Genomic DNA, 11,818 nt, shown 5'->3' on the forward strand with positions numbered 1-11,818 from the left:
GTTTTTGACTTGGATATGCTCTTAACCATACCACGTATTCTACGTTTAAATTTAGCGGGTGTATCTCCGATACAGCCTGCAGACCAAGACGAAGGCGCTGGACTGTTCCTTTTTTTTCCGAGAAGTGCACCAGGGACTGATCTATTCGAAAAAATCGTATTTACGGTCCGATTTGCTTAAAATTCGGTACGTAGGTAGCTTTTTAGCATATATTAGCATATATGATCCATTTTGTCCGAGCAGTGGACCAGGGACCGATCTGTTCGAAGAAATCGTATTTATGGTCCGATTTGCTTAAAATTCGGTACGTAGGTAGCTTTTTGCCTGGATAAGCTTATAGATCCCTGTTTTCCAATTTTCATGCAATTTCGAATATAAATAGCTTTAAGTAACGACCATATCGAGGAGCGAATTCGTCACTAGGCAAGATTTTTTTGCGCCGAAATCAATCGCATACCCTTGGAGAAAAATTTTTGCTATTGTAAAAAGGGGTGTGACATCTCCCATACAAACGAAATTTTTCATACTGCTTATCTCTGGAAATTTTTTGGTAGAGTTCTAGAGTTTTGTATGGAGATTTACGAAATAAATCGCATACTCTTGGAGAAAAATTGGAACTATTGGAAAAGGGGGCGTGGCATCTTCCATACAAACCGAATTTTTCATACTGCCTATTTTGGAAGTCTTCATGGTAGAGTTCTGGAACTTGGTATGGAGATATACGAAATCAATCGCATACTCATGAAGAAAGAGGGCATCTCTTGGAAAGGGGGGCGTGGCACCTCCCATATAAATCGAATTTTTATACTGCATATCTCTGAAAGTATTCATGGTACAATACTGGAACTTCGTATGGAGATATGTATATAGTTGAAATCAAGCCCATACTCATGGAGAAAATTTGGGCTATTTGAAAAGGGGTGTGAGGACTACAAACGTACCGACCTTTAGCTAACTTTGAATGCATTTTTTTATTCTTCTGTAGGTGTGTTTGTGAGTGATCTCCTCCTAAATGGTTGTACGGATTTTAACGAAACTTTTTGTGTATTTGAGTGGGTCTCTGGATGGTTTAGTTTCACAATTTAATCCGACAGTTGGCGCTGTAGTTGAGTTATTACTAAAAATCTTATTTATGAACCGATTTGGCTAATGTTTTAAATATGTATGCAATACTATTGCAAAAACGTGCTACCAAGTGGTGCTGAAGTCGAGCTATTACTAAAAATAGCCAAGTGAGAAAAGGGGCCGTGAAGGTCAGATTAAATCTACCTGTTGCACCATTGAGTATATCGAACGCTCCTGCGTTGCAATTGGCCCAATGGATGTGATTTTCCAATATTATTATGCGTTCAAACTTTTAAGGTATTTCGTCTGAAATAAGTATATGTATATTGCATTTCTGTAGAACAATGATTCGCACCCATTTTGAAATTGCCACCTACTTTACTGTAAAGCTTCTAGGACATTCACTATAGAACCGGGTCATTGTTGCCGCCAGGGAGTGAAGAGGAAAAAATTTATTTCGCTTTGCGAATAACCGTGCTATGAAATGCCGCACAACTGGAGAATTTCAAGAACGGATATAAGAATTTCCTTAGGTTATTTAAAGCGGCAAATGACCACCAAACCTTAATCTTAGCAGACAAATGTGCCAATGAAAATCGTAAACGTGAATTGTTGGTGAAAATGTTGGACCAAAAAGTTTCAATAAAATATATAAAAATTTTGGGCGGGACGAAGTTCGCCGGGTCTGCTAGTATACATATATAGGGGATGACAGTCAAGGAGCTATCAAAGCCCCTTAAGAGGGTTGGAAATTTGCGTACTTGCCTGATGTATGTATTGATTAGAAATACAACAAAAACGTGCCAAACCGAGTTTGAATACATATAATTTTTGTTTTTAAAGTTTCTCTGAATTTTTCTTAAAAATGCCTAGTTTAAGGGTGCGTGTTGATATATTAAAAGAAAAAATAGAAGTTCGGGCCTAGACAGTCTCTTCCTAAATCAGTTACGAGCATTTAAAAAAAAATTATTAAAACTCGGTCAGAAATTGTCTTCTCTAGGATTTTTGAACAAAACTTGTCGAAAAATCCCCATTTTGCGGCGCGAAGTGGGACAAAATTTGAGAGCCCAAATATGAACCGATTTCAAGTTTCTTTTTTAAATAAAAGATAATAAAATTTCACGTCGATCTACCCGTGGCGATTTTCAAAAAAAAGCCTGGGGCGTTGAGTAAGTCGCCCCCGTTATGCATAAGCATGCCTGTCGTAGCACCTTTTGCAAATTACGTAGATGGATTTTGGTGTCAACCGCTTGCCACCATACCAACGCACCATAGGTGAGAATGGGTCTAACCACCGCCATATAAATCCAGTGTAATATCAGCCTTATAGAAGTAGAGCGCAATGAGCGCCTTTTTTCCGCTCTTCGGAGTTTCCCCACGACCAAAATGACTAAGTCATCCGCATAGGCAACGACCTTGATGGCTTTCGATGTGCGGAGCAGGAAATCGTTAAGCACGAGGTTCCACAGCAGTTTCTAGTTTTTCAAGGCTGATTTCGGTATGCCCTCCTCCTGGCTTCTCCAGGAAACCGAGAGGAGCAGGGTTTTTTGAGAGGCACCATTTTAGTCTCGCGGCTGCAGTAGTCGTTTCGAGGTCCTCACTTATTTTGGACCACGATACTTTCTTTGCCTTTTTTAATCTCTTTCTTGAACGCGTTCAAGTTGCGACGATCCTCCACGTCCTTGGCAAACTTCGCTCCATTGAAGGCCTTCCTAGCTGCTGTCCTAAGTTGCCTTAGTTCCGCCGTCCACCACTTTGCTTTGGCCGGCGAATATGAAAGTGCGCCCATTCCAGTTTTTTCAAAAAGAGGTCGAAAAAAACGCACTAACATAAATTGTGAACTGATCCCAACACATTTTGCAAACACACCGCTTGCAAAGGGTAAGGGTAATTCCGCTCTAAAAATTTACTATCAAAACGTCTCTGGTATGAGAACCAAGCTGAAGGCTGTTACTCTGTTCATGGCTCAATGCGATTACGATATAATTGTACTTGTAGAGGCATGGCTAAAGGCTGACATATTCGACGCCGAAGTATGTGACTTGAATCTTTATAATTTATACCGGAAAGACAGAGATCCAATCAAAACAGGAAACGCTAGAGATGGTGGGGTTATTATTACTGTCGATCGTACACTAAGCTCCGATCTTATTACTCTCCAAAATGGGGACACACTTCTGGATCAACTATGTATCACTGTTAGAAGTGGTGCGGGCTTGATTTACATCTGTTCATCATATATTCCACCACTCAGTTCTGATGAATTACATATATTATGCACACAACGACAATATAACTACTCTTGCGCAGAGCTCCGTTGGTGACAACCACTTAAGCGTTTTAGGCGACTTCAATTTATCACAGGTTTATTGGTCATATATAACTGATGTTAATTTTATCACCCCTTATTTTATGAAATTTATGTCATAGATAATCTCTTTGGTCTCGAGCTGGCCCAAATTAACTATTATAAGAACAAACTCTCACGAATCTTAGATCTTATCTTTGTAAGTAATAACTTTGAGTTCAGCCTGTCTGAGTGTGTTTTCCAGTTTCTGAATGAAGCATGCACCATGTTCCTTTAATCTTAGAGATAAATTTTTATAAATTTCTTTCTAGCCCTTCGGCAGAGTGCAACAGTTAATTTAAATAAATTGCTGTGCGATATTAATTGGGAGGACTTATTCATGCAGGTTGATACCTCAACTTGTAACGAAATCTTTCTGACTGAAGTATTGAAGATATTTAAAGCAAATATTCCGATCCGGCCAAAGAAAGTATATAAGTTGCCTTGGTATACAAAGGGACTAAAAAAATTGAAAAATTTAAGGAATACGTTTTATAAAATGTATGAAACCACTAATAAAGCCGATGAATATAGAAAATATTTTCAGTAAGATCTGCTTGAGTTGAAATCTGGCAGGTATTACTTAACAAAAAACTAATTTAGATGGGAATAATTTAGTCGAAACTTTTTTAGAACCTTCTTTTATTTCTATTTAAATGAAAGATTTACAAATATTATTAGAATTAATTTCCACGTCAAAATACCCGTACTTTAGAGATGACACCCGCCATTAATACTTGGAAATCCCTTTCGTTGATCGATTGAGCCTGTTTTCGCCACATTCTGCGGAACTGCGTTATTCTTGAAGCCGTGCATTTTGTTTTTTTAATTTTGATTTCATATGGGCCCAATAACGCTAGATCGTTTGCAGCTCTGGGCAATTCGGAGGAATGTACACTTTTAGTACAATGTTGATTTTATTTTGTGTATAAAACTCTTGCTTTTTGTGTATAAAACTTTTTTTGCAAAATGGCTTGTTGCCAAATCAGGCCAAAACAATGCAGGTTTTTAGAACAACACTTCAGGTGCAACAACGTGTTCAGAAAGATTCGGATTCCTTTTCAAAGTCCTTAGAACATCCTTCTACACTATTTTATTTATAGTGCCGCCAGATTCCGCCTTACTCTCAATGCTGCCATTTTTTCTTGATATTTGACAACATTTTGACATTTTGTACCGTCGACCTTCCAATTTTCAGCAATTTTACTAACCGACATTGGGAGATGTGTAGATTTTGCATGAATTCGTCCAAAATCAATTTTCTTTTCTGAAGTTCTTTTCTCTCCACATCACTTATTTTTAAAGTTACGCATATGAAAATTAACTGTAATAAAAACAACGATTGCAAAATCAGCACAGTAAATAACCGGCTGATCGAGTAGTCGATAACAAAGTTGTGCTATGTAGTACTGCCAGATTTCAAATGAAGCAGATCTTATATGAATGAGTTTGACTGCCTTAATAAGTTCCTATACAAACAATTCATTTTACAATGTGAAAGTAATATTTAACGTAATCCAAAATCTTTCTGGAATTTCTTTCAATCCAAGAAAAGTGTATCTAGCATTCGATTAAAGGTAAAGGTCCAACTCCGCCATCGAAACCGCAAATCTTTTCGCTGACTTTTTTGCATCCAATTTTGATCCTAATGAGTCCACTATTAGTGAAGTTCTTCTTGAAGGGATTGCTGCTCCCACTGACTTTGGATATTTAAACGTATCTATTGCGGATGTTATAAACTGTATAAAATTGCTCAAAACGTCAACAAAATTGGTCAACGACGGCATATCTCCGTTACTAATAAAAACATGTGCGGAATCGCAGTCTTCGCCTATTACAATAATCTATCTATATAAATGTGAATGTCTGTTTGTTTATTACCTTATAACTTTTGAACCACTACACGGATTCGGACGAAACTTTGCACACTTATTTCTTTTTACCCCGGAAAGGTTATAGGTATGGTTTTGTTTGCAAATATGGTGTGAATTTTGCGAGGGGGCGTGGCACCTCCCATAGGCCTGCAAATTTTTAATCAGCCATAACTTCGGAACCATAAGTCACATGAACTTGAAATTTGGTATGCAGACAAATCTATGGTAGATGCTTATAGTAAGGTATATATAAATGACTTTGTAGGAGGGGACGTGGCATATCTCACAGTCGTAGAATTTTTAATCAGCCATAACTTCGGAACCATAAGTCACATACAATTGAAATTTGGTATGCAAACATATCAATGGTAGGTGCTTATCAGTTTCCAGTTCACTTAGCTTTTGTAATGACAATAAACAAGAATGCCTTAAAGTAAAACCCGAAACTTGGTCGAAAATAAAATGTATTATAATTTAATTGGAAAATGCATTTATGTTAATAGATACTTTGAAGTATTAAAAAAATGCTGTGAAATCATATTAGAGTGATTATTCATAAGATATTAGATAGTATTTCTTCTATTATATAATCTATTGGATTTATTTTAACCTAAATTAAAACACCTGCAGTGCCAAAAATTATTATTGCATTTCACTCCATAACACCCAAGCTATACAGCTGCCTACCGTATGCTGCTATCACGTCTATAGTAAAAATAGAGCTGAGAGCATAACATCTTTACATAAAGTATTTTTCATATTTGTATAAAGACATGGGGTGAAACCCATGTACTTTCATTTCCTTTAACATGTGTGGTTTCTCAGAGCGTATGCGTACTATAACCCGAATCTGCCCAGTGTAACCATATGGTTACGCAAACAGTAGGCGCTGCACTATTTGAAGAAAAATATAAAAAATAACTGTAAATGGACTGGTTGTTTTGAAAGTTCATTTTTTCGTAACATATTAATCGCGTGTATGCAAATAAGTGGTCGACTCTTCATAAAGATTGTAGGAATCAGGGTGAAAGTTTGTTTAAAAGTGCTAAGAAATTCCGAAAGAAAAACAATTCTGGGCAAATCCAGGGTAACCATACACTTGTACTTCTGCTGTATGCATATGGCTGTATTAATGTTTAAACATGCAAAGCCACTAGTATACAGGCATACAAAGATACACATAATTAGTACTTGCAAAAGTACTAATGCTGCATTAATGGAACAGTAGCATTCTAACACGATATACATATATTTCCATATGTAAATTCTACTTTTCGGATACATTTTAATATATGGCACATACGAGTACAAACAAAACGGAAGTATTTACATATGCAAATCAATATCATATAAAAGTCCTATTAGTTTAGCCCGTTCGCTAAAATTTTTGCACAAGACTGAAAATATTACAAGCATTTTGTTATGATGTATAGTAGTCAAATTTATAGAGAAATGTACTTAAAATATCAACAAAGTACGTTCGCTTACAGTTCACCTGATTTGACTTTATTTGCGGGAAATTCATGGCCGCTCATGAATTGCTTACACTTTTTCACTCATACAGCATGCATACTTCATAAATGCATGCAACCGATTTCTACTCGGTAATCTTTTGACATACATTCACACATTTTTATGCACTAAAAGGCAGATGTTGTATAGTACACACGGAGCGCTCGCTCGTCGCTCACTCGTCTTACCCAAGGTTCATAGAATACAGGTTACGACATCAGCCATGGCCACCATCTTGATGACGTGGACGGGTCAATTTTTGGAGTTGCCAGATTCCTAAAAAATTATCTTATAAAAATACACTATTTTAGTCAAAAATACATCACGTTTTATTTCAAATATGTCTAACCCTGATATTTACCGTTTGACAATTTGTGTTGAAGTTTGTGCATTTTTCTGCGTCTTTGAGTTTATTTAAATTATTAAAAATGTAAGTGCGCTGTTTTTGATTGCAAAAATCAGGCTGAAAAGGTAACTTTACGTTTTATCCTGTGTCCAAAGATGAACTGCAATTTCGGTAGCGAAAAGTGTTCTCTGCAAAAGATGTTCAGTCCCTCTTCTTCGGCAACACAGAAAGGAGAATTCGGGAAAATTTTAGTATGCGGACGCGAATTCTAGAAAAAGGGGGGTAGAATAAGAACGTTTTTTATTTAAAAACGCGCGAGTGCATTCTGCCCACTTTCAAAAATAAAATCACCAGCAAATTTCAGTAAGCATTCGATTTATATTTGATTTGTTACTATAGTACGAATATTATTATGTTAATCCAGTTTCACGTGAAGTTATAACATTTTATGTTGTTATAATAAGCTTTGCCACGATTTTATATCAAAAATGCCCATTTGATTAGGACTCCTAAAATATGCTATACGGCAACTATATTTTTGCGTTTTGTGTACGCTCCTTCTTCGTAAAATATTTCAGCCAATCAGAACTCACTTCGCAACTACGTCATTGGAGGAAAACAAATTTTTGACAGCACCATGTCGTAACCTTCTATTCTATGAACCTTGCGTCTTACCTAGCCGAGCGTGTATCCAGACAGCTAATCGCCTCGGCACTGCGAGCGAGGCAACACACAGCAGCCTCACTCGTTTAATAGGAGGGCGTGCAAACAAGCGGCGCTCGCTCGTTTGCCGAGCAAGCCAAACTTCTCGTGCCTCGCCTCATTGCTGCTAAGAGTACGAACTGCGAGCGCCTCGTTGCCTGCGAGGCATTGAGTAGGAGTTTGCTCGCTCGCTCGCTCGAACTCCGAGTTTTTGCCTACCCTGGTTGTAACGTGACATTTTGTTTGGTTTGGCTTTCAATTATTGAGCATCGCTGAATTGGGGAAGAAAGAGAATATTAGTGCATTTCTTAGCTAGAATACAGCTTCTAATTTTACCTTCAGTATGTGGGGTGAGAGGCTCAAAACGGATAGTGGATAGACCTGTGCCCCTCCCCGCCACTAGCCAGGGTTCTTGAATTAGGGCCACGTCTACATCTTCCTCACCCATGAAGTGCAGCAGATCCTCCGATGCTTTTCGGATTCACCTTCCGCGTCGGGGATGATCTCCCTAAGGGGACCAATGCCATATCTTACCTGACCGGCTTTGCGACGCAAGATCTGCAGGGATTGTGAATCGATCTTGATCCACAGGTCCTTGCCATTATCTTTGTCGCGAGCGCGGCCTCGGACAATCGTCCAGTCATCAGAGATGACATCCACATTTTGACATTTTATAAGTGCCAGCGAGGTCTCGTCCTCCACGAGGGGGGCGGGATCCACACTCGCACTGTCGTACGGGATGGCATCTCTGAGGGTGGAACAACTTCCATTTTATACCTACTGCCAGGTGAAGATTGTCCTGCCGCCCAATATGGGTCAGTTCTTGTCGTCCTGAGCATTCGTCGATGCACGTCTCGTACAGTCCGGGTCCATTCCACGCTACGGTAGCTCAGCCGTGAGCGAGGATATACCGCCTCGCACCGGTCGACAGAGCCTCGTTAGCGATAACAGGGACCACCAAGCCTTGACGGGCAGTGGGTTAGGTTGTCGTTTGTGAAGGAAAGGTTATAGATTCACTTCACGCCCCCATTAGATCCCCAAATCACGGGAAAAATGGGAGTTGTTGAGAAAGGGGGCGTCGCACCTCCCATACAAACTGAACTTCTCACATTAGAATGTGTATGTGTTGTGAGAAATTCAGTTTGTATGGGAGGTGCCACGCCCACTTTTTCAATAACTCCCATTTTTTCCATGAGTTCGGCGTTGATATTCGCCGTGTTTTTTTTACAAGCATATACATCTACGCTTAACGTGTAAAAAAACAAGCACCGACAATTTCCATTTGAAAACAAGTAATTTTTATTTAATCGACAACAATTCATAAGCGCACAAAAAGTTTGTCGCTTACTGCTCCATACAAATTCTAAGCGCAGAAACGTATGCGTGTAAAAAAACACACCTATTATATTTATATCTCTGTAGAAAGTTGCAGCACTCTACGATGAATACTTCTAAAGATGTGATGTGTGAAAACTTCAGTTTGTATGGGAGGTGCCACGCCCCTTGATATATCGAAATTGCTTTTCATCTATTATCATCCTTGGATAGTCTGGAGTCGATGTCCAAAATTTAAAAAAATATCGCTATAGCTGTTCTCGAGTTTTCCAAACAGAAAAAAACGGCTTTCAAAATATATTTTACTATAGATAACAAATGAAATAAATTTTTTAAGTAAATGTATCCTATGGAAAAATGTTTACGAATATATTTTTTAAGTAATTGCAGACATTTGAAATTAATTTCAAGTATTTTCCAAAGAAGCATTCAAACGTAAAAATTTTTTTCTTTCATTTTCCAACATAAATAAATTAAAAACCAGAGCTTTTTTAAAAAATCGCCATGGATAGATTGACGTGAAATTTAATTATCTTTTATTTAAAAAGAAACATGAAAACGGTTCATATTTGGGCTCTCAAAATTGATTTGTCCATAGCAACCTTTTTTGCCCAATGTGCGGCGGTCCGTGTTCGCACGTGTGTTAATGTCATTGGCATTATTTCACTTTTGGCCTGTGTATTAATGTCACTGACATTAATTAAATTGACATTATTGCACGTCACCAAAATATACAGTGGCGCTAACTCTCTTTTCAAGTTTTGGATAATGATTTATTAATATGTACTTATAATTGGTTATCATAATTTTTAGATTTGTACATGATAGAATACAAATTATTTATTCAACTTTATATAGATGAATGGACGTTGGAGGATCTAAGTCAGATTACGAAAGTTCCATCTACAATATTGCGGCGGAGAATTGGGTTTTGGATATCGCATGGGATAGTAGACGAAATACGACCGGGAATATTCAGACTTTTAGAAGACGACGGGAAAAAATCGCAATTCGACCCTAAACAACTAAGCCATGTTCTGGTTGGTGACGAAGATGTTGAATCAGCTATGGCCTCCGCAAGTGATCAGCGAGAAGAAGAACTTCAGGTTTGTAACTAAAAAATATATATATTTCCAAATGTATTTTTATCGTTTATCGTGTGGTTGAATCACATTTCTCTCATAAGAAATATCAGAGCTGTGTAACTGTGAAACAGTGTTGGCAAAATCTTAGTCTGTACGGTCAGTGATATATTTTTTTTTTTTATCGTTAATCATCGGTTGTGATTACGATTAATTAATTTAAATTATTAATCGTTAGTCCAATTCGGAATAAATCAGATTACTAGCTCTAGTTTGTCCGAATTTGACACCAAACACCGGCTATTCATTTGTGTTTCACGCTTATAAAAACACATAATATAAAAAAAATAATAATTACACTACTCGACAAAAAAATCACCAAGAATCAAATACAACTTTTCTGACATAGAATTTTATCCTGATTCTTAATGGTTTCTTTGGGTCAGGCCTGGTTTCTAAGATATCGGTGAAAATATGAAAAAAGCCATAGTTGCGAAAAGTGGTATCCTATCGGTTTTATATCTGAGAGGGATATGGAAAGGAGACTCCCACAAAAGTTTTTTGCTTTCATAGTTATAAACAGGGAACGGATATATAGGACCAAGAAACCTATAAAAAAGGAAAAATAAAATAACGAAATAGGCTGGAAAAATCAAAATAAAGTAGCGAAATAGGCAGGAAAAGGCACTAGAAATCGCAGAAAAGGCAAAAAACGCACTAAAAAAAAAACGAAAAATAATCATAAAATACATTTATTTTAGAAATGTTTATTTTACAAGTAAAAAGAGATAAACTATGAACTAGTTTCATAAAAGAAAAAAATTTCTACTTTGAATCTTTGACTATTTCCTCCTCTCGAGTTTTTTGCTCACTAAACATTAATCTCTATATTTAATATTTTTATTGAGCTTTGTACCACGATTGTTTATTAGGAAAAATTGAAAAAGCAACAAAGTCTAAGCGGTAGAAGTTATAGCACTATTTCGGAGATCACCACATCTCCTCATCAGACTTCTTTTTTCTAGACTTCAGCAGGGATCGAACCTGCGTATTCGATGTTCAAAGTCAGAAGCGTTAACCACTGAGCTATGTACATCCCGTAAACTCTTGTTGCTAATTCATTTTCCTTATTCAACCAACTACTATCAAGTGCAGCTGATTTGCCGCTATTTAAACTCGACAGCGTGGTTGTTGTTGTCAATTCTATACATCCATTTGCTTATTTGCTTTTTTGTATAGTTTCAGGCAGGCTCTTCCTAAACTATGTATTTGTCAATGTTATTGTGGCTTGTTAACATTTTATTTTTAATATTTTTATTGAGCTTTGTACCACGATTGTTTATTAGGAAAAATTGAAAAAGCAACAAAGTCTAAGCGGTAGAAGTTATAGCACTATTTCGGAGATCACCACATCTCCTCATCAGACTTCTTTTTTCTAGACTTCAGCAGGAAACAAAGCTCAATAAAAATATTAAAAAAAAAAAAGCGTTAACCACTGAGCTATGTACATCCCGTAAACTCTTGTTGCTAATTCATTTTCCTTATTCAACCAACT

The 11,818-nt window shown here is 37.2% G+C and overlaps 1 protein-coding gene across 1 annotated transcript in view; it reads left to right on the forward strand.

Moving 5' to 3' along the window:
• The window catches only part of mr (anaphase promoting complex subunit morula), a 122,087-nt gene that overhangs the window by 106,149 nt on the left and 4,120 nt on the right, over positions 1-11,818 (forward strand). The window contains exon 4 of the mRNA XM_017611143.1: positions 10,040-10,287. Within this exon, the coding sequence (XP_017466632.1) occupies positions 10,040-10,287 (248 nt within the window). The remainder of the gene's footprint in view (positions 1-10,039; positions 10,288-11,818) is intronic.

This window comes from Rhagoletis zephyria, unplaced genomic scaffold (genome assembly GCF_001687245.7).
Source record: "Rhagoletis zephyria isolate East Lansing unplaced genomic scaffold, Rhagoletis_zephyria_1.1 Rzeph_scaffold_00373, whole genome shotgun sequence".
Lineage (NCBI taxonomy): Eukaryota > Metazoa > Arthropoda > Insecta > Diptera > Tephritidae > Rhagoletis > Rhagoletis zephyria.